The 24,212-nt window shown below is 51.6% G+C and overlaps 1 protein-coding gene across 1 annotated transcript in view; it reads right to left on the bottom strand.

The window, feature by feature from the left end:
- LOC133357242 (sodium channel protein type 4 subunit alpha-like) overlaps positions 1-24,212 on the bottom strand; it is a 104,573-nt gene that overhangs the window by 22,148 nt on the left and 58,213 nt on the right. The window contains exons 8-15 of the mRNA XM_061575077.1: positions 23,201-23,267; positions 22,057-22,198; positions 18,513-18,725; positions 14,452-14,649; positions 13,805-14,044; positions 11,856-11,988; positions 8,016-8,254; positions 4,937-5,110 (exon numbers count right to left, since the gene is read on the bottom strand). Coding sequence (XP_061431061.1) covers positions 4,937-5,110; positions 8,016-8,254; positions 11,856-11,988; positions 13,805-14,044; positions 14,452-14,649; positions 18,513-18,725; positions 22,057-22,198; positions 23,201-23,267 — 1,406 coding nt within the window. The remainder of the gene's footprint in view (positions 1-4,936; positions 5,111-8,015; positions 8,255-11,855; positions 11,989-13,804; positions 14,045-14,451; positions 14,650-18,512; positions 18,726-22,056; positions 22,199-23,200; positions 23,268-24,212) is intronic.

The following is a 24,212-nucleotide window of genomic DNA, read 5'->3' as shown; positions in this document are numbered from 1 at the left end:
CTGTGGGCTTACTATATGGGTCCATGGTTTGGAGCACATGGCCACAATCGCAATGAGATGTTGCGCATCGACCTGCTGACATTCTGATGTCGTTGATGGTTAGACCATCAGTGTCTACGAGGACGAGGAGGTGGAGGAAGAATACCCAAGCCAAGAGGAGCTGTGATGATATAAGAAGAGGTTTTATCCTTTCTGACAATAAAACAGCTGTGTTAAGAGATGTTAACACACCAAACAGAAACGTGTTGCAAGGAATCCTGTCTGCAAGAAAGGTCCCATGACGTGTGATGGTGTTTGGGTCTCGAATGGGGCCGTCCACGTTGTTCTATTCTGTTCGCAATGGTTTTCATGGCTTTTCAATGAACACTTCACAACACTCTTATGAGTTTTTGTTTCAAATATGCACTTTCAATAGGAGCCCGGTGCCGAGCACAAACTGTGACGTGAAGGCGGGGAACAAAAAAGTCCGCGGACCTCGGTCCCGAACACTAGGCACCTATACTCTTTGGTTTTTTCGGTAAAGTCACGTAGCTAAAAAAATAATAAAAATGAAAACAACTAAATAAAATCACAAAATAAAATAGTTATTTCTTTAATTTGTGATTTCATTTAGTTGTTTCCATTTGTATTATTTTTTACCTACGTGAACCGAAGAATATAGATCCTTGCAGTCACGAAAACTTCAAATCTAGAACTACGCACCTAGCCTTAAAGTAGGGCGCTGAAGGGTACTTGTTGATATTTGACAGACGCGTGTTATTTTGGCGCAAGGTGCTACGAGGAAATCCGCTGACGGGTGAGAGCGGTGCGTGAGTTGAGAACGATCGGCGAAGCGCGGCCCTCGAGGGTGCTGCTTGGCCCCCACGCTCCCTCCCCGCACGTGCTTGTCACGCTGCGCAGAAGACGTGCAAGAACCCCACGGTTTACCCCACCGCACGCAACCCGGCGAGCGACCAAGCGTGTTCGCACGCAGTGACTCTGCTGGGTGGGCGGAAGCGAGGCGGGAGGAAGGGGGGTTTAAGAAGCTCGCACTGTTGACAGTGCCGGATTAAGCTAGTGCGCGGGGCCTGTCGCATATGTTATAAAGGGGCCCTAAATAAAATATTTTCTAACATTTTATTTTTTTCATTTGCTATACAGCCAGATAATACGACAAATCTCTAACCTTAAACACCCAGTCGTTCGTAAAAGATGAAGGCGGTATAGTACTATAGTAATAGAGCAAGTGCAGAATCACTGAACCGGAATTGATAGCTTGAAAGCATTTCGCGCCGGGGCCCTTGAAAGTTCGGGGCCCGTAGCATGTGTAGCTACTTTTGCTACGAGGATAATCCGGCACTGACTGTTGATCAATCGTTTCAGTCGCCGCGCCGGGAGATTTGATCGAACCGGCGACGTCCGGACCGTGCGTCCAGTGCGCTGACCGCTCCACCGCCGCCTGATGAACTGTTGACGGTTTAATGGAGATTGCGTGCTCACGATGTGCTCATGTTGATTCGAGATGAATGAAGCCAACAGAATGGCATGAACGAAAAAAACGAAACATACAGACGAGATAGCACCCAGCGCCAGCAACACCGCGGTCAACACCACCACGTTCATCACCACCACCAAGGTCAACACCACCACCACTTCTACAATCACCAACATCACCAAGATCACCAGCACCTTGATCATCACCACCAACACCACCCCGATCATCACCACCACCACCACGATCACCGACACCACCACTCTACCACCATCATCGCCATCACCACCATGATCATCAACACCACGACAATCATCACCACCACCACGATTATCACCATCATCAGCATCACCACCACGATCATTGCCACCATCAGAATCACCTCCGCCATCCAACATCATCATCATCATCACTACCGACACACGCCCGAGATCTCGCCAGGCTATGTTTAACTCCCCTCTCCTGTGTCAAGCCTCGGATTTCCATTAATGAAGCTCGGAGCGCAAAGGATCATTTTGTAATCCGAGCGAGGAGAGGGGAAAAAGAGAGGACGAGAGAATGTGTGCACACACGAATAACGTCGACGATCACGCACACGTTCTACCACGACAAGCTCGCTCACGCACGCACAAAGACAAAGATACCCCGTGTGGCCTTTACAGACCATCGGGGCAAGTGCCGTTAGCGAGCGCCACTTATGAAGGCCGGCACAGCACACGAGGGGGCGGTGTGGCTAGTACCAACCCCCGGCCGCCATTGTCTCCGCGGTGTTGATGTTCACGACACAATCCACACGCCGCTGAAGGTGGAGTCGAGTTTGCGACTTCGGCGTGCTGAGAACCATCGCGCCGTTCAGCAGCGCCACGGCGGTTTCCCCAACGTCACTCGACGACTAATTTGAGCAATTTCCAGTTTCATCTAATTTTCAAAGAGAATACGACTATTAAAATGTATGATTAAGTGATACAATAAAAGTAGTCAGAACACAGATATTGATTTCCTTATAAATGTTTTAAAGAATAATACTCAATTACATATCAACGGAGAGTTTATTTACTTTTTTCATCCGAGGAAGTCTCGCTGAATCTTAAGATTATTTTTCAGAGGGCCCTGCCTCTAGGATGCTTGCCCAATTCCTTCATCATCATCATCGTCATTCACGGCCAATCTGTCACCATCTCTCGCGGTGCTGCACTCTAAAAATCCGTCCATTGCGTCCTGTCTTGGTAAATTGTGGGTAATTATAAAAAAGACCCACGGACAACAATCCGGTGGTTGTTTTTTTAACCACTGAAAAAATACAAATAATATAAAGCTATCTGTTGACCATTCCTACCAATGTTTCATTGTGGCATTTGCTTAGTGGACCACATCCTGCCGATGAGTCTCAAAGAAGTCGAAACAAATCCAAGCGTTTTATTTGCCTAATTCAACAGCTGTTGTCGACGAACATTGGTTCTGCTTTTTGTGTTTAGTTTGTTGACTCCCCCGTCCCTGCCGGCAATATCCGATTAGAACGGCTGGCTACGTACGGTGCGAAAGAAATTCAACCTTCACACAGCTGAAAGGTCAATAGGCAATTGGACCGCAACGCCATGGCATTCTATATACGAGTGGCACAACTACACCATTCCGTTACTAATTTTATTCCTTCTTGAGTATCTTTGCGCATGCTGGAAGAAACCTGGGGTGCCCAGAGAACCCACCACCCCACCAAAGACAAAGATCCCCCGTATAGCCTTCGCATACTGTTGGGGCAAGTGCTGTTAGCAAGCAACGCCTGATCTCCCCCCCCCCCCTACACGCGCAAACTCGAGGGAATGGTACGGCCGTGACCGGTTGCGTGCCACTTGCCACGGACCGTACCACTATCGCGCAGGGGAGTCACTGATGTTTCAGCTAGGCCAACCCCCTTGGGTCGGTTATCGAGTCCTTCCCATGCAGCTGCTTAGCAGAGGGGGGGGGGAGTCACATGACATTGCGAGCTTAATCAATGTTTTAATGGGATGAGCCCGGTGTATTTTTAGTAACGAGCTGCAGCATAACCACAGGGTACCCGGACCCCCCCCCCCCCAACCCCTAGCGTGGTTGGATGTGGCCAAGACACAACCGTCACTACCCCCCACCAACCTCCAAGTTTGTCGATGTGGCTAAGAGACACCCACGGAACGTTTAGTTCTGGCTGAACCACTCACAACATTTTGGCCAGTAATACAAACAAAAATCACACTATACTTTTGGGTTTCTCTCCCGTCCACGAGCTAAAGCTGACGACGAGATCGTTACGTACACCGTCAGTAGACTAGCCGGTAGTTTTAATAAAGTACAATTTAATTTAATTCACTCTCCTCATCCATGACGAAGTAGAAAGGGGGGGGGGATGGGGGGGCGAACTGGCATGTAACTAATAACCAGCAGGAAACATTCCCTAGGCAGCCTTCGTGACTGCAGGAATCACTCTTTGGTTTTTTCGGTAAAGTCACGTATAAAAATAAAATAATAAATTAAATAATAGCATACGACGTTTCGATTGCAACACAAGCAATCATCATCAGGTACAACGAAATAGCGACATAGAATATAACCAGAAAACTATAGACAGACACACAAGCAGACAGACATCACCAAGATACATAGAGAGAGCAACCCAGGTACAGAGAGAGGTGATCGTCTCTGTGGGGTGGCCTTAAACAGACAGAGGGGGTTGCTTGTGTTGCAATCGAAACGTCGTATGCTATTATTTAATTTATTATTTTATTTTTATACGTGACTTTACCGAAAAAACTAAAGAGTGATTCCCTAGGCAGTTACGTGGTTAGGTAGGTGAGTATGTGGGTAGGTAAGTGAGTAGTCAGGTAGCTGGGTAGGCAGAAAGGTGGGTAAGCAGAAAGTGAGTAGCTGGGTAGGTGGGTGAGTAGGCAGATACGTGGGTAGGCAGATTGTCAGGTGGGTGAGTTGGCAGGTAGGAGGGTAGGGATATAGAGAGGTCTGCAGATAGGTGGATAGACAGGTACAGTAGGTCAGTAGGCAGCAGAGGTCGCAAACGGGTTTTGATTCCTTACCCGTACCCATACCCGGCCGCACCAGGGTCGCAAACGGGTACCCGTACCCGTACCCTACCCGTACCCGGCCGGGTACGGGTAGGGTATGGGTATCGGGTACCTGATTGTGACCTCTGGGATGAAGCCATGTTGCAGGCGCGGGTGGGTTGATTCTAGGAACTTGAATTGTGAGAAGAGACAAGACGTTGGGAAATGAGTGACAAACAGTTACTCACCAGTGACTCACAGCCTACCCGTACCCGTACCCGGCCGCACCAGGGTCTGGGTATCGGGTACCCGGTTGCGACCTCTGGTAGGCAGGTAGATGGGCCGACAGGTAGGTGAGTAAGTGGGAAGGTGGGTGGGCAGTTAGGTCGGTGGGTGAGTGGTCTGGTAGGTGGGTGGGCTGGTGCGTGAGGCCTACCAGCCTGAAGGAGCGCAGCACGGAGAGGCCCTCCACGTCTGCGAGTCCCAGCTCCATGAGGCTCAGGCTCACGATGATGCTGTCGAAGATGTTCCAGCCCACCTGGAAGTAGTCGTAGGGGTCGAGTGCGATGAGCTTGAGCACCATCTCTGCCGTGAATATCCCAGTGAACACCTTCGTACGCGGCGGGGGGTGGGGTGGAGGGGGGGGGGCAAACAGCGACTCTGGTCAGCCATTCACCTCTCAACGTAGCGCACGGGCGTTCGCAGCCAATATTACGATTCATCACCGCAACAACCAAACGGCTCTCAACCAACTGGTTCCCGTCTAGCGCCAATCCGGAACCGCTAGTAGATGGGCTTAGAGTGGGGAGAATATCGGCACGAGGCACTACCACTGGAGTACAAGACACGCCCGCTCCGTGCGCAACACCGCATCATCACGAGGGCCAGGATCAAATCCCAATGGGCGGACATGGCCAGCCGGGTGCTAAAAATTACTCCCGGAAGAGCGTTCCGGACAGTTCCGGCTGAAAATGAGGCACCGGGCGGAGTGGTTGAATAAGCACGTGAATCGCTCAACGACGCTCCCCGGTACGCGTGGCGGGGAGTGGGGCGGGGGAGTCTTTGACTCGTGGCAGGCGTTGCGAGTGGTATGCCCGTTGGTGGGGGCGGCGACACGGAGGCGCGCGTCCTTTTAGCACCGGTTGCTTTTTCTTTCTCGCCTTCAAGTTGAGGGCAACCCTCTGATCAAGTTGGGCCGGTTATCTTGAGAGTAACTTCCAAATAACAAACAGCACAACTGTATGTATATACACAGCAAAAAAGCTCTATACAGTGATACCTCGGTTCACGAACGCTTCGGTTCACGAACAACTCGGTTCACGAACAGAAAATTTCATAAAAATATGCTCCGGTTCACGAACTCCGCTTCGGTTCACGAACAGGAGCCGCGCCCATTTTTATGCTAATTCCAGGCTGTCACATGGTCGTGACTTACTGTAGGAAGATCGTGGAGAGAAGAGACACAGAAAGAAGTACTGTGAGTACTGTGAAGACACTTTCAGTGACTTTTTGATTTTTGGTGTGCTTTTTAGCACATACAGTACTGTACTGTACTACTGTACTGTACAATACTGTACTTATCGTATTGTATAGTTCACCCGTTTGAGTGCTTACTGTCTCCCACCCGCCTCCCACCTGCCTTCCTCCATGCCAGAAGTCATCTCAAGCAAGGTTAGTGTTCTCTCTTTATACATTACTATACTGTACAGTACTACAGTAATGTGTATTGTCATTTGTTTCATATTTTTGTGCTTCAAAAACCAAAAAAAAGGTCAGAACGGATTAACCGGATTTACATTGAACCCTATGGGAAAATGTGCCTCAGTTCACGACCAGAGTCAGTTCACGAATTAAGTTCGTGAACCGAGGTATCACTGTATCTATGAGACTCATTTGGCAGTTACCAAAATGACGAGACAACAAGCATCTGTTTTAATTGGCAGAAGGGGTACAACCTCAACTTGTTTTTTAAGAAAAAAATATTAAATATCTGTTATCCGGCATCCATGGGCAATGCAGGGTGCCGATTAATCAGACACGCCGGTTATCGGAGGGTTTTACCCCCGCTTCTCCAATAATATACTCTCTTAGAGAGGTACTCACATGGGTGCAGTTTAACTTCTATTTTTGGGGGTGGGCAGGGGTTCGCTTTGTCCATCACATTAGGAATCACGGGTGCATATACAGGGTGCTTAAAACAATGTTAACACTTATATGGGACTGTCGTTTTTAATGGAAAAAGAACGGATAATACCCTGTAAAATTATAACAAATGGATGCTAGTAGCTTCAAAAAGTCAACGAGTCTCCACGTATTCACCATCATTATCAACACGTTGCCTGGAATCTTCTCCAGGTGGTCTCCAGAGCCTGGAGGCACATTTTTTTCAAGCACTCTGTACTTAATTGTTGTATCTCCATTGTAAACTACTGAAAACAAATTAATGAAGGCGTCCAGTTTGGGGGTGGCATTTGCCCCCCCTCCCTCGTGCCCCGTGTCCCCCCCCCACCCAACAAACTCTGCCCATGGGTACTCACCAGTCAGTTGTGGAGCACTCTAAATTGATTGCAGTGAATCAGTGGGGCCCGTTTAAGAGAGTACAGAATAATCTTGATTTGAAGCTTTCGTGACTGCAGGAATCCATACTCTTTGGTTCTTTCGGTAAAGTCACGTAGGTAGAAAATAAAATAAATCACGAAGTTTCGATTGCAACACAAGCAATCATCATCAGGTGGGAAAACCACAGCAAGAATTTTTTTTTTAGAGTACAGAATACAGGAGCACGGTCGCCGCATGCAAAGCGACGTCCCGAAGCTGCCGTGAACAAACGACGGATCCGCGGGAAGCGTACGGCAAGATGCCGGAAGTTCTGTCGACATTGTTTCAGACGAGGCGAACGGAGGGTTTGCATTGCCGCCTGCGACAGATGCCGGTTAATAGAGCGCCCGGATGGTTACGTGCCGGGTAACAGGGCTGTTGCTGTACTGACGTTATGTTCGCAATGAATCGTTTCTTGCATGCAGAAAGATGGAAAATCCGTTGATCAGTGTGGCTGGTTTTCGCTCGGTTAAGTCTCGAACAGCAATGGAACTTTGTGTTCATGATTTAATATTACGAGAGTTATCGTGTACCCCGCACCACCACCATTCACTATAGACAGACGGACAACGCCATCTAAATCATCACCGCCACCAACCACCACACGTCGCCTCATCACCACCACCACCCCCAACATCACCATTACACCACCACCAGCCTCACTACCACCACCACTACCACCCCCAGCCTCACCACCACCTTCAGCCTCATCATCACCACCACCACCAACTACAACCCCCAACCTCACCACCACCACCCCCAGCCTCACCACCACCCCCACCCCTAGCCTCATCACCACCACCACCCGCAGCCTCACTACCACCATCACCATCTCCACCACCCCCAGCCTCACCACCACCACCACCCCCAGCCTCACCACCACCATCACCACCATCACCACCAGCCCCGGCTCTCACCAGATTGCCGACCATCAGGACCTCTTCAAATTCGTGTGAAATGGGGTAGTGCTCCATGGCCATGAAGAGCGTGTTGAGGATGATGCAGATGGTGATGGCCAGGTCGACGAACGGGTCCATGACGAACAACTTTATCAGGTTCTTGAACTTGACCCACAGCGGGCAGCAGTCCCAGATGAGGAAGGTGTTGGCGAACTTGTACCAGACAGGGGGGCACTTCTTCTGCGATTCCTCCAACTCTGCCCCACGGGGAATGACAACGAGCGCGCCGGGCAAGGAGTGAGCGACCCGCGACGTGTGCGTGCCCGGCGCGTCCATAACTACAACTACAAAAAAATGAACTTAGTTTTTTTTATGTTACCAGGTAAGGCCCCCACACTGAGCTACTTAGATCTTTTTCAGAAGCAACCTGAGATTTCCCGGGTTGTCTGTCCCGCCCCTCCCCATCAACCAGGACGCGTTGGGTACATGGGCTCGTCGGTGAATGGGTGAGTGCGTAGATGAGTGGATTCGTGGGTGGATGAGTGGGTGGATGGATAAGTGAATGAGAGAGTAAGTGATTGGGTGGGTGAGTCGCTGGGCGAGTGGGTTATCTGAAATTCACCAAATCTCAGACAAAGCTAAACCACTTAGAACTCAAGTTTCATTGGCCATAATAAATAATCAACGCTGCTGAGATTCAGCACTCCCAGAATGCTGTGGAGTGAAACGTCAGACCATCATTACCCCTTTAACTCTCCGATGAGGTTTTCCGGTCGTACCGCGTGTCGTTTGGCACGGTGTCCGACGTTCCACTCCACGTGCCGTAAACCTTATTCGGGAATTGAAGCTCACACTGGCACATCTGAGCCGAGCTAGTGTGGAGCCCTCCCGAGACACGTGATTTTTTCCCACGAACTCACTTTCGTTCCAGCAAAGCAAGAATCAAACTGCGCTGTGCTGGCCTCACAAGGCATCTGAATCCGGTTTGGGGCCAAGCAGGGCCAGTTAACGACGCAAGGATGCGGCATCACCGCGTCATTCACACACGTCTCGTATGTTACGGACGTACGTACGTGGAACTTCGTTCGCACCACTGTACATAGCCAACCGTGCTAATCGGACGTGTGGGGGAAGGATAACAAACTAAGCACTAAAAGCAGTTCTAAAAAAATATATGGCTTCCTAATATTGGAAGGAAGAACGGTCCAGATGGCTGCAGAAGAGCATCTGAAAGCGTGCCACGTGGTAACCACCGTCTTTGCTCGATAGCTCATTCTATACTCTTAGGCTTTTTCAGTAAAGTCACGTAGGTAAAAAATAATAATAAAATTTATAGAAGTAATAATAGAAATAAAATAATTATTCTATTATTACTTCTATTAATTTTATTTATATTTTTTACCTACGTGACTTTACCGAAAAAGCCTAAGAGTATGAATCCTTGCATTCACGAAAGCTTCACATCTAGAACTCGTTCTATGCCACGGCTTCTACTTCTGCAGGGGGAAAAAAGCCAACCTAGAGCATACGAGCCACTCTCGATCATGCGTGGGGGAGGGGGGGCGCAGATTATCCGAGTTGTGAGAAAAAAACAAAAAAATCTTTACGTAAAAAAAAATATTTCCCGGTTGCCGGAGAGTACCGACGTTCCGCTCCGCGTTCTGGGAGCTCATGTTCGTGGAGCAGAATGCCGTGCCTGTTACCAAGTCTCGTGGGGCCAGGCTAAGGCACCTCCCTCTAGACTAAGGCACCTCAAGGCTGAGGGACCTCAAGGCTGAGGCCCCTCTAGACTAAGGCCCCTCTAGGATTCTTCTGGTTGCACATTAATGTCTGAAACTCAGCAAAGCCACCTTTTAAGCTCTACACGGCCAGGGGAGAGAGATAACAAAAATCACCCAGTTACATCAAAGTTAATATGTATCTTCCACTCTCAAGAAACGATAAAATACAAAAGCGGCGACGTGGCTTCACGGATCGTGGAAGCGACGCCTCTACATCACACAAATGTAAAAGGGGGGGTGGTGGTGGGGGGGGGGGGGTGATACGAATCTTGCCAGCCGAGGAGAGATGAGGGATTTTATCCGGCTATTTTTGGAGGGGTGAGAGTTGGAGTGGTGGGGGGGTAGGAGGCTTCGAACTGGCAGACAGGGAGAGTAGATCGCAGTACGGCAAAGGTGAACTTGAAGACACTACCAAGTGGATTCATACGGCGTCTAGATGCGAACTGCTTTTTGCGTCTTGGTTTGTTGTCAAGCGCACCGCACCTCCAATTATCAGGGTTGCCTATGTACGAAATAGGTTCAACGTACATACATACATGCGAGGCAGTCAGCGAAACGTCTATATGGGTCCCTGTGGGTTTATGGGTCTCTGTGTGAGTCTATTGGTTTCTATGGGTCTATGAGTCTCTATGTAAGTCTATGGGTCCCTGAGTGTTTATGGGTCTCTGTGTGAGTATATAGGTTTCTATGGGTCTACGAGGCTCTATGTAAGTCTATGGGTCCCTGAGGGTTTATGGGTCTCTGTGTGAGTATATAGGTGTCTATGGGTCTACGAGGCTCTATGTAAGTCTATGGGTCCCTGAGGGTTTATGGGTCTCTGTGTGAGTTTATAGGTTTCTATGGGTTTATGAAGCTCTATGTAAGTCTATGGGTCCCTGAGGGTTTATGGGTCTCTGTGTGAGTCTATAGGTTTCTATGGGTCTACGAGGCTCTATGTAAGTCTATGGGTCCCTGAGGGTTTATGGGTCTCTGTGTGAGTCTATAGGTTTCTATGGGTCTATGAGGCTCTATGTAAGTCTATGGGTCCCTGAGGGTTTATGGGTCTCTGTGTGAGTCTATAGGTTTATATGGGTCTATGAAGCTCTACGTAAGTTTATGGGTCCCTGAGGTTTTATGGGTCTCTGTGTGAGTCTATAGGTTTCTATGGGTCTATGAGGCTCGATGTAAGTCTATGGGTCCCTGAGGGTTTATGGGTCTCTGTGTGAGTCTATAGGTTTCTATGGGTCTACGAGGCTCTATGTAAGTCTAAGGGTCCTTGAGGGTTTATGGCAGTGGCGGCTCCTATAAATCTCTCAGGGGGGGCAAATGTCTGGATGATTGATAAGGATAAGGTCCACCCATGCAATGGATAAATTAACAGCTTAAGCATGTAAAGGCAACTTCACTTCTTTAATATTAATGAAAAATAAAGTGACTCTTACAATACATCTTGTTTGTTTCTATACTCACTATTAAAACAAACCACTCAAGTTTATTTTATTAAAGATTCCACTCGGTGGCGATACATTATATTGTTGGATGAAACGTGCTTACGTATGATGACGTAAGCACGTATGATGACGTAAGCATGTTAGGGCGAGCCCTCCCGGAAGCCATAGAGAATGCATTAGAGCGCCCGCCCCCCGGTCGAAAAAAAACATCTTTGAATGTAAGTCTATGGGGCCACTCGGGGCGATTCTCAGCCGGAGTGAAATCGCCCAAAAAGAGGCGGTACTCCACAGAACGTGACATGGCGCTGATTGGACTATATCCAGAGGCTGACAGTGACGGCTAGCGTGACTCTGTGGTTCAATGACATTGGTGGTGCGTCGCCCAATCGCCCTAATGAAGAAACCGCCCCTGGTTTATGGGTCTCTGTGTGAGTATATATGTTTCTATGGGTCTACGAGGCTCTATGTAAGTCTATGGGTCCCTGAGGGTTTATGGGTCTCTGTGCGAGTCTATAGGTCTCCGCTTCTATGAGACTCCATATAACAAAAATTAGAATTCTTATTCGGCCGGAACCTCCTGAAAGTGATAAAAGAGGCCTACGGATCCTGGGTAATTACAACAACAAAAACAACAACACAAGCGGTACCCTCCATGGCGGTGGTGAGCACGGTGACGGCGCTGCGCGTGCGCTTGCTCAACCGCGGCTCTTCCAGGAGGTTGAGCGAGCGGCTGCTGAGCCTCCTGCAGCTGCGCCGCGTGCCGGCCTCGCTGCTCGTGTCCTGCACGCCGTCGCACACACGCACGCGCCACGCGTCGTCACACACACACGCACATCGTCGCACACACATACACACACACAGGTCGTCGCACGTACACGCATCGCCCACACGCACGTCGTTGCACACGAGCACACACACGCGCACACGTCCTCATACACGCGCACACACACACGCACGCAAGTCGTCGCACACACGCACACACACATGCACGCGAGTCGTCGCACACGCGCTCACATGCACGCACGCGTGCACGAGTTGTCACACACACACATGAACACACATCGTCGCGGACACGGACACAGACATTGTCGCACACAAGCACACACGAAACAAAGACAAAGATCCCCCGTATATCCTTTAACAGACTGTTAGGGCAAGTGCTATTACTCCTGTCACACCTATGAAGGCCGGCAGAGCACACAAGAGGATGAGTGGCCAGCACCACGCCCGGCCGCCTTGGTCTCCCCAGTGGCGATGTTTACACACCGCACCAGGTATTAATTTGAGGTTGAGTCGACCTAGGGGAGACTCAGGACCGTACCGGCGCACTGCTACTGGCCGTGCCGGGTCCATTGCCCACACGTAGCCGGCGTTCGGCCGATTGCGTTGGTTCGGTGGACGCCGCGCGACGTGAATGAATGAAACGGCCGGCTCATTAGTTTTCCCATTAAGTCAATCGTCAGAATCAGACTTTTTTTTCTCTCTCAGAATCAGAATCTTTACTTGTCCTGTATAATCGTAGTTCCACTCCCCCCCTCACCCCGCCCCCCTCGCCCTTTCACCCACCCCACCCGCACGACGCCCCCTGTCTGTTCCCAAACGTGCGTTGGATCGAGGACATCAAGCTGGGACCCAGTGGCATAGCGTGGCTGGCACGGGCCCCTGTGCAAGGAATTAAACGGGCCCACCTCCACCGGTCAAATTTCACGCGCCCCACACCGCCACCTCCTAGCCCGATGCCAGGGTCCCTCTGTCCCCGTGGGCTCCGGTGCAGTTGCACCACCCGCACAACGGTTGACAGCTACGACACTGCGAGGGCACGATGAGATGTGACGGGAGATGGGACGGAGTCAGGCAGGAAGGATAGTGTGGCAGACTGAACCCGAGTCGGGATAGGGGTGAAAGAGGACAGGACTAGACAGGGCAGGACAGAAAAAAGAGAGTCAGGAGAGAGTGAACAGGACCACGCAGGGCAGGATGGGGACAGGGCAGGAGGCTTGATAGAGCAACAGAGCCAGGTGGGACAGGACAAGACAGGGCATTTAAGAGACTGAAGAGGACGAGGTAGAAGAGTTGAGGAAAGGTACAGGACCTGCACAAGACATTGCAGGCCTAGGCAGGGCGGTGGAGAAACTAAAGTGAACGAGATGGAGGATCGGACGGGACAAGAAGGTTGAGAGACGGTACAGGGGCAAAACAGAACGCGGCGGAACAAGAAAATAATAGAGGTTTTTTGGTGTTAGATCGTGTAAATATGTAAATGTGTCGTTAAAACCCACCACCCGACACAGCCAACTAGTAAGGGTTGTCACGTAAACAGAACGTGGCCAATTCGTCACTAGTACAGCACACCGGTTGTGTGTTGGAGAGCCAAGCCACAACATTTACAATCTGAGTACGACGTTTTGCCAGTAATCACAACGAGCTTCATTAGGCGACAGCCAGATTTGTGGAGAAGTCCACCTGTTTCGTTCCTTATATGAAGACGAGACAAGACAAGACGCCACGGGTGCAAGGCAGAGGGCGGTCGCGAGACGGAACGCGACGGGGCGGGGTTAGACGAGGCATCGGCGGGAAGCTCGGAGCGCGGCCTCACCGCTTCATCGGTCGGCGCTCTGTCCACCACAATCTCGGGCAGCAGCAGCAGGTGCTGGTTGGCGCCGCCGCCGGCGGCCGTCGCGGCCCCCGCCACGGCCCGCTCCCCGCGGCCGTTGCTGCGGCGCTGGATGGCCGAGCCGCGCCGGCTCCCGGGCACGCTCCTCTCGTCGTCGGCGAGCTCCGTGTCGGAGCTCGGGTCGCGCGCCCGCTTGGGCTTGTAGTACATGCCGATGAGCGACTGTGGGCGGGGGATGACGTGGTGGGTGGGGAGAGAGAGAGGTGGGTGGGATGGGTGGAGGGGGGCCGGTAGGGAGTGCAAGTGGGAGAGACGGTAAGGTGGGGAGATGGGAGGTCAAGGTTGGCGTGGTGGAAGATGGAGGCGGGGAATCGGAAAAAAAACTTTGGAGGTGAGCGGGTGGGTGATTTGCTAAGTGAGTGGGTGGGTGACTTTGGGGTGAGTGGGTGGATGACTTGGGAAGTCAGTGGGTGGGTGGTTGACTTGTTAAGTGAATGGATGGGTGACTTAGTAAGTGGGTGAGTGGGTGTGTGACTTGGTGAGTGGGTGATTTGGGAGGTCGGCAGGCGGACGTGCGGGTGACTCTGTTCGCTGAGCGGACGAGGGGGGCCAGGGAGAGGCGGCCGTACCTCTCGTGAGCGCCCCTTCTTCTTGCCGTTGCTCTTGGCGGTCTCGGCGAGGCTCTCCTCCGACTCGGTCTTGACAATGCCCTCTCCGCTGGTGCATGACTTTCGCTTCTTCTTGTGGCTTACGCGCTCCGTGCCGCTGCTCGGCTTTGACATCTCCGAGGACGAGGAGGAGCTCAGGCCAGCTTGGTCCTCGGCGTACTGCAGGGTTACAAAGGCGGGACGCAAACAGAGCCGCAGGCTTGGAATCATTTGTCAATTTTCGGAGGCTCAATCTGGACGCATGGTGAATTGGCAGCCCCCTCCCACTTATGCAGAGCTCCGCCCACCCAGTCACTTGCCCCGCCCACTATGCAGGTAGCTCCGCCCATTCCCTAGGTAGCCCCGCCCATTTCGTAGGTAGCCCCGCCCACTGCATAGGTAGCCCCGCCCATTACATAGGTAGCCCCGCCCATTTCGTAGGTAGCTCCGCCCATTACATAGGTAGCCCCGCCCACTACGCATGTAGCCCCGCCCATTACATAGGTAGCCCCGCCCACTACACATGTAGCCCCGCCCATTACATAGGTAGCCCCGCCCATTACCTAGGTAGCTCCGCCCACTACGCGGGTAGCCGTGACCAGTGCATGCACTGGTCACGGCTACCTGCAAAAGGCAATGATCCCCAGTTTATCCTTGAAAGGCCGATTTACGTTGGAGGATTCGTTCCTTGAAAGGTGCGACAGCGAATATCGGAACGACGAGAATCAAGGTGACTTTTCCACAAGAGCTGAACAAAGACAACGGAGGGTACGGTGACGCTGTGTTAATGCTCGCATCTTCATTGTAGACGTACCCACAGCGTTACATTAAATGACAAAAATGTTTTACCGTGCTCAACACGAGTGTACAGCAAGTCAGCTTTAACGCAAATTGGACGGAGTATATAATAACATACAGTGCACTAAAAAAATCACCAAAAAACTGTACATAAATAATATATTGTACTGTGCAGTGCAGTAGATTTCTTTGTGCGTGCGGCAAATTCGTTTCCGTACGGGGCTAGGTGGAGGCAGTGCCGGATTAAGCTAGTGCGGGGGCCTGTAGCATATGTTAAATAGGGGTCTAAAAAACATAAATATAAAAAACATACATTTTTTACTTGCATAGTAAAGTAATTGTATTGTTTTATTTGCTATACGGCCAGAATATACAACAAATCGTTAACCTTAAACACCCAGTCGTTCGTGAAAGTTGAAGGCGGTATAGTACTATAGTAATAGAGCAAGTGCAGAATCAGAATTGATTGAAAGCATTCAGCGCGGGGCCCATGAAAGTAAGGGGGGCCCGTAGCTGCTACATATGTAGCTACGACATATGTAGCTGCTTTTGCTACTAGGATCATCCGGCATTGGGTGGAGGTGAGGGGCTGAGGCGACGGATACGAGAAATGACGGACGCTATCAGCGACGTAAGCGCACGGGGGCGAGTCGGGCAGCGGTATTCATAATAAAGCGACAAAAGCGTTTTGGCGAAACGAGGCAAAAAGGGAGGAGACGAAAATCTGCGCGTGGCTGTTGCTCATGAAGTACGCCACCATTCGTGAGGCCGTTGGTTTGGCCAGCACCACACTGCGTCAGCTCCGTCTCCCCAGTGGCAATGTTTACGCACCACGCTAGCCACTCATTTAACGGCTGAGTTGACCAGATGCACAAATATAAATTTCCCACGGGTTTTTCCCTCCACACTTTGAATTTAATCCTAATAATAATTTAAATGTTTCATGCGCATTCCATCCTAGGATCCCAATGCGCGATGCATGAAAGGCAGGAGACAAAAACAGAGGCAGCGCAACCGACCAAACTAAAGAATAAAGGCCACTTTTAAAAGATGGGGTTTTCAAAGCACACTTAAATATATCTACCGACTCCGATTGCCCTGATTTCAAGTGGCAAGGCACTTCCATAGTTCGGGTGCCACCGCGAACAAAAGCACCGCTCGCCAAAAGAGCGCAACCCAGACCTGGGAGCGCTGAGCAGTTGGAGATGAGAAGCTTTTAAGGCCCTTGATGGAATGTATAAATGTTTTAGTTCCTGAAAGTAATGCACGGTATTTTTGGCTGATTTGCATTCCCACGTGATGAGGAGCCACTGTCTCGCTTCTCAAAAAGAGCTACATAGCTCAGCGGGTACCTTACCTGGTAAAAATGTAAGAAAGAGTTTTTAATTCTAGATTTGAAGCTTTCGTGACTGCAAGGATTCATACTCTTGGGTTTTTTCGGTAAAGTCACGTAGGAAAAAAATTATTTTACTTTTATTAATTTGAATTTGAATTTTTTACCTACGTGACTTTACCGAAAAAACCCAAAAGAGTTTTTAGTTTAGCCGCAACTCCGCACCGCCGACTACCCCGACCTCAACTGCCGAGCCTCCGGCTCCGAGGCTGGCGACCGGGCGACATCAAACGCGGCGCGAGCCGACGGCGCCCCGAGGCTGCGGCAAGGAAACGCCGCCGCCACCGCCGCCGCCTTTCTCGCGAGCGCCGCAATTATTCTGCCCGTCATTCACCGCGGCGGTGGCGCCGGAGTGGTGCGTGTCCCTTACCCCCCTCCCCACCACCCCTCCAGGCCCCTCGCTCCCCGCACCCACACGCAACCCCAACTCCCCCCAGACAACAGGGTCACGTGATCCCACACTGCCCCCTGCACCACCGATTCACAGACCGTGGGTCAGGTGATCCCACACTGCCCCCTGCACCACCGATTCACAGACCGTGGGTCACGTGATCCCACACTGCGCCCTGCACCGCCGATTCACAGACCGTGGGTCACGTGATCCCACACTGCCCCCTGCACCACCGATTCACAGATCATGGGTCACGTGATCCCACACTGCCCCCTGCACCACCGATTCACAGATTGTGGGTCACGTGATCCCACACTGCCCCCTGCACCACTGATTCACAGACCGTGGGTCACGTGGTAGTATTGGCGGCAACAATGGTGGGAGTTAGTGGTGGTGATGGTGGAGTTGGTGGTTGTCACGGCAGCGGCAACTGTGGCGGTGGTCGTAAGGTGTTTGCAGGCTGCGGTGGCTTCGTGACCAAGTCTCCTTCAGGGCAGGCAGGTGACAGGTGCAATTGTGAGGAAGGCTTCCATTGTGTGCGGGGGTTCACGCGTGTTTGCTCAACGCACAACACGCACGGACGCGCTCGCGGCCGGCCCGCCGTGCGTCCGGTCGCCACTGCAGTGGACAGACAAATAGAGCGCCTTGAGAGAAAGGCTGCATTAATTTCAAATTGGAGTTCGGGGAATGGTGTAATATTTTTTTTATGCAACTGAACCTGGGACCTGACCAATGGTTCTCTCGCCCTTCCAATTATCGTAGCCTGATCCGCGGCTGTTACAACCTCGTGGTGATGGCTGAGCCCTTTTATTTGAAGTATCCAAACCTCGTAGTCAATGTTAAGGTCTGACCTCCAGATCCCTCACCTCTTGATAATTATTGAGGTGCACCTCCGATTAGCACAGTTGGCTACGTACGGTACGAAATAAGTTCAACGTGCGTACATACAACATGGGGGTTTTCACAGCTGGCGATTGCTGTGGTCTCATCTTGAGATGCTTTTACCTCTTGGTAATTGTTGACAGTCTTACATTGAGGTTGTTACATCTTGGTTGTGATTGATAAAGTGTCACCTAAGGATATTTTCAGCCTACGAAGGTCTCGCCTGAGACCATCATACCCGATTGTTGTTGTTGAGCTCCTCGCCTGAGGTACTAAAATCTCCTGGTCAACAACTGAGGACTCGCTTTAGAGGTCCCAGCGTCCGGTCGTGACAGCGGAGCTTTTGCCATCTGGGTCCTCAAACCTCTTTGTGATCACCAAGAGGGCTCACCTTTGAGATCACCGCACCTCCTGAGCATTGCTGAGATCTCAACCTTAAGGTCACCACAGCTGGTGGTAACTGCTGAGTTTTTTCATCCTCAAAGTTCCCCGTAAGTCCGAGGTCCTCCAGGCGGCGATTGTGCAGGCCTCCCATCCGAGGCCCGTACGCACGCCCACCGCTTTGCGGTTGCCCCTCACCTGCTGCTCCATGTCATCCTGGTGCTTGTGGAGGTTCTCTAGCATCTGCTGGAACTCCCGCTCCTTCTCCTCGGCCTCGGCCAGCGTGGCCTGGTTCTGCTCGTCGTACGCCATGGCCACCACGGCCAGAATGAGGTTGATGAGGTAGAAGGATCCAATGAAGATAACCACCACGAAGAAGATCATGTAGGTCTTTCCGGCGGCCCTCAGTGTCTGCAAGTACAAAGCAATGCACATTCGCGTCAGTTGGCTTATTACGTTGTTGAGCGACCTGGCCACTTTTCACCGAGTTCCTACGTATCTCTATGATTTCTACGTATGGGTGCCACGGTGGCTAGGAGATGTTAACTAACTCGACTGGTATACAGGAGGTCGTGCGTTCGATCCCGACCCTGAACGCCTTTTGCGTGTTCTCTCCGTGGTCACGTGGATTTTTCTCCAGGTACTCCGGTTTTCCCTCCACATTTAGAATCAGCATCATGCGTTTACAGTATTTGGCTGTTGTAATGTCCACACAATAAGCCACTTGTTGAGCAATTATTTGTGGTGGCCAGGTCGCTTCTGAAAAAGAGCTATACATCTCAGCGAGCCTTACCTGGTAAAATTAAATGTTGTTAGTTTAGTATCTCTATAAGTCTCTATGTATCTCTTTGAGTCTATGTATCTCTATGAGTTTCTGTGAGTCTCTATGTCAATTTTATTACGTGTTTGAGTCAGCTGGGCCAGGATTGGCCAATACATTAAAACTAACAATGAACTTTTAAAGAATTACAGTTAAGAGACAAACAACAGTATCCATACTATTCAAATTAAGAACTAAAATAAAAACACATTTTAAACAGGGAAGTGAAACCACTCATGCGCACCGATTATCTGCAACTGGTGCCGTTGCGCCGTTCTCCCCGGAAGCATCCCAACTATCGACGCTAAACATCACTTGGAGCCGCACGACGAGGTGACATAACGACGAGGTGACGTGACGAGGTGACAAGGTGATGTGACGTGATGACGAGGTGACGTGACGAGGTGACATGACGTGCTGGCGTGTGGCGAGCGGCGGCTTAGGGAGGGCATAGGAGGCACCCGCTTCCAGTTCGGATTTTAGCACAGATTTCTCGCCTCTAAATTCTGGGCAACCCGTTCATCGCTGTACCTCCACGGCCTCTAGCTCCACGCACTGCGCAGAAGGACCGATGCACGGAACGTCGCCCAACCTCTTCGTAAGTCGTAATTGACGAACCCGTAGAATTCCTTCCATCGATCTGGGCGTGTTCCCTGAGGGGGCAAGTCCCCCCCTTGGCGAAGACAACTCGATGCAAAAGTTTCGCCGTACACGGGATCGTCTTCTTACCGTGCCCCTCAACCCCCACCCATCCCTTCCCCCTTACCTCCGCCCACACGTCGCAGACAGACGGCGCTTAGTTGGAAAGCGTAAAGAAAAACAAGACCCAGATATTAATATCCTAAGATTCGGGTTTGAGAATTAAAAATAACCGCCATTACCGAACGTCAGGATCGCTGTTAACCGCTGTTGTCCTGTTTACTTGATCTTCTCCTGAGGTGCCAGTGACCACGGAGATAAAAGTGGACGGCCTCCGTGTATCAGCGGTTGGCACAAGGAGGTCCTATAAATGTACAGGAATTCCCAGAATGACTACGATAGCAGATGGGCAGGAGGAGGAGGAGGAAGAAAAAAAAACTCACTCCTGTCGCCCGCTACAGCTCCTCGCATCTCCCACACATCCGGTCGTAACCGCGGCGTTCCTGCGTTGGTGACGCTCCTTCATTTGTCTGTCGCCAGTTACTCGATCTCGTGCCCCCGATGCCAAGAGGGTGGCATAGTTGCCAACGGTACCGGTCGCACCCACCGGCGGTCAGTCGCCTGCTTGTCACTCTTCTACCTGCTAACGACCGTGTGATCGCTGATCCACGTGAACTTTGCCCGTCGATTCCTCCTCCACCCATGTTGAGGAGGACTCGGGTCTGTACCAGAGTCTGACTGTTTCGTCTCAACCACCATCACCACCAACACCGACTCACATCACTCGCTCGCTCACCCACCCATTCACTCATCCGAATGCGGGTCATAACATTTCAGTCACTCACACACTCAGTCACTCACTCACCCACTCACACACTCACTCAGTCACTCACCCGCTCACTCAGCCACTCACACACTCACTCAGTCACTCACCCGCTCACTCAGCCACTCACACACTCACTCAGTCACTCACCCACTCACTCAGCCACTCACACACTCACTCAGCCACTCACCCAGTCACTCACCCACTCACTCAGGCACTCACCCACTCACTCAGTCACTCACCCACTCACTCAGCCACTCACACACTCACTCAGTTACTCACCCACTCACTCAGCCACTCACACACTCACTCAGTCACTCACCCACTCACTCAGCCACTCACACACTCACTCAGTCACTCACCCACTCACTGACCCACTCAGTCACTCACCCACTCACTCAGTCACTCACCCACTCACTCAGCCACTCACACACACACTCAGTCACTCACCACACTGCTTCTTCCCCCACACTGCTCCACTTTGGAATTCCCTCCCACCCACCTGGTTCTCCCAAGCTCTTACGACAATAACCTCGCTCTACTCCACTCGTATTGAGTACAATGTCAACAATGTCGTCTGTTGCTCTAATCTAGCCATTGATTATGATGTCAACTTATACGGTCGGTGTCACACTAACTACTAAGACACAATATTTGTAATCCGTCAGCCGATTGGCTTGTTTCTTCCCTTAGCTAATTTGAAAGTTTTCAATGGAAAAAAATTGATATAGAGCATATATGTTCATATATATGCCAATTTAATTGATACGCCAATATCTTGGCCATGCACACACGGTAACCCACTGTGGCCGTGCGCTCCTTCAAAGGAGGAGGAACAGCGCCACGATCTCTCTCTCTCTCCTGAAGCCCTCTCGTCACTGCAAGCAGCAGCAGTAGGCCGCGACATTGAGCCCCTGAACATCTCGCTTCTGCTGCCATCATACCCAAGAAGAGAAGAGAATGCCCACTTGCGTGCCGGTTCCATTTACATCTTATGCCACACAGGGACAGCTGCCAGTGGGGGGAGGGGGAGGGAGGAGGGGTTGCCCTATCCTCGCCTTCCGCAGGGCATTGGCATGGTTGAGATTAGATCTGTGGTGTAAGGCGCTTGGGGAGTTCAATTCCTGGTTGGGGGTGACCCGGCCCAATCAATCCCTCCGTGGTCAATAACATGAGTGCCACTTGTGTGTGGAAGTCAGCAATGGTTGTCCTATGGATTAGACTCCCCGATGTACGTTCGTCTGCTGAACTTCTCTCGCACCATAACGTAGCCAACCGCGCTAATCGGAGGTGCGGGGGAAGTACATCAATCTAAAACACACACAAAAAATGTGGAACTCCCAACAGTGGTTGGAGCATGGGGATCACTTTTGACTTTTGACTTCCGAGTTGCCGAGGCATGCGAAGCGGGTGGCCCTGTTCGCGGCAGAGACCCTCCGATGCCGTGACGAGGTTCCCACCTGCATGAAGAGGTTCTCCCAGAAGTCCTGCGTCATGAGGCGGAAGAGCGCGAGGAAGGCCCAGCTGAAGGAGTCGAAGCTCGTGTAGCCATAATTGGGGTTGCGCCCGGCCTTGATGCACGTGAAGCCCTCGGGGCATTGGCTGCGTGAGGACAACGCACGGGGCTGCATCACGGCACGCTCGCATGCACGCGCACGCACGCACGCACACGCACGCTCGCTCACTCACCCCTGTAAACTCGAACACTCCCCTCGCTCGCACGCTTTCGTACCTGGCAAGCACGTGCGCGCACGCACACGACGCTCGCTCATCCGCGCACAGTCGCACGCTTACCCACGCACACTTGTTCACCCACATGCACACACACACCCGCTCGCTCAACCACACACACGCTCGCTCACCCACGCGCGCACACACTCGCTCACTCACCCACACACACGCTCGCTCACCCACGCGCACACACACTTGCTCGCTCAGTCCTTGTACACGCTCGCTCATCCATGCACACTCGCTTACCCGCACACACACACACCCGCTCGCTCACCCACGCGCACACACACACGCTCACTCACCCATGCACACTCGCTCACCCATGCACACACACACACGCTCGCTCACCCACGCGCACACACACCCTGGCTCCCTCGCCCACACTGACTCTGCTCGCACACTTGCGTCCTCAAAATCTCACAATATGCTCTACTACTACTTGCTTACTATTTCATTTTATTTCGCAGGTGAAGCCCACTGAGATATTAGACATTTTTCCGAGGCGACGTGGTCACACGTGATGACGGCTCACCATCAAAGTGGCTGGGAATTCATAGCAGCAGCCAAACCATCGAAACGCAAGTCGATTCTACGTGTGGAGGAGGGGGGCAAAACCGGAGGAACCCGCAGAACAATCCATCCGACGGCCACGGGGAGAGAGGGAGAGAACACACGGACTCCAACTATACAACAGGTATGGTCGGGGGTCCGGGATCGAACCCACATACGGGCGATGGAGATAACATCTCCCCGCCACCGCGGCACCTGTGTTCGTGACCGCGCGGTTAGGCCGCAGAATAATTCTGCCGCTCGCAAAAAAGATACGTAAAACGCCATCGGGACCTCGCGTCTCGATGTGCAAGTTCCGCTCACCCGGCGTCCGAGCCATTGCCGCAGAGAAGCGCGTCTTTCCCCTTGACTTCCCAGACGTAATGGTTTTCTGGAAACACACGCGCACAACAGCGACACTCATGAAATAATAATCGCCGTTGTCGTCGAACCATTCAGGGTTCTGTCTGTAGACAGGTCCGTGGGACAATTTTCCTCCCGCGCGTCTCTGCTCGTTGGACGTCCACTGCGGTAAACCGCTGCTGTCTGCGTTCCTTCAACGGAGTAGGAACAGCGACGCGACACGAACTCCCTCGCTCTGCTGAAGCCCTCTGGTTGTGGCCAGTAGCAGCAGCAGCAGCAAACCTCGACATTGCCATCCAGCTGCTGAACACACTGCCAAAGAGGCTCTAAAAGAATAGAACGCCTGTACATGATCGAAAAACTCCTGGGACGCATCATCCTCCAGGGAATCAGCCCTTTCATCGACTCGGTGATCCCCCGAGATCAAGTGGGTTTCTAACCTGAACGCTGTTGCTCCGACCAAGTATTGGCCATTGCGACGCACAACTTATTCGAGGCCAGATTTTTTTTAATAAAATCCAAGACAGGCATAGCCTACGTAGACTCGTCTACAGCCTACAACATGGTCTGGATTAAAGGCCTGATAATGAAGCTCGCAAAGATCATCGCCTGCCGCCTCCAAAACACGACTACGCCCGATACGGACGGTGTGCACCTACGTATGTTGAACGTCTTTTGCACCACTGTACGTGGCCAACCGCGCTAATCAGAGGTGCGGGGGAAGGACAACAAACTGAACACGAAAAGCAGCTCTAAAGAAATTAGTTTTCAGTGTAGATTAAAAAGTGCGTAGCTCCAGTGGCTTCCTGATATCGGAAGGAAAAGCGTTCCAGACGGCTGCAGAAGCTCATCTGAAAGCGCTCGATACGGTGGCCGCCATCTTTGTTTGACGGCCAACCAGAAAAGGCGCCGCCGCTGCTGCCGCTGCTGGCACGAGGATGACCGGGGTTCGCGCGATGGCGCACGCTCCCTC

Source organism: Lethenteron reissneri, chromosome 7, assembly GCF_015708825.2.
Source record: "Lethenteron reissneri isolate LAM-NWPU_2019-01 chromosome 7, ASM1570882v1, whole genome shotgun sequence".
In the NCBI taxonomy this organism is placed as follows: domain Eukaryota; kingdom Metazoa; phylum Chordata; class Hyperoartia; order Petromyzontiformes; family Petromyzontidae; genus Lethenteron; species Lethenteron reissneri.
The sequence above is the reverse complement of the archived record's forward strand: the minus strand, read 5'-3'. Positions and strand labels throughout refer to the sequence as shown.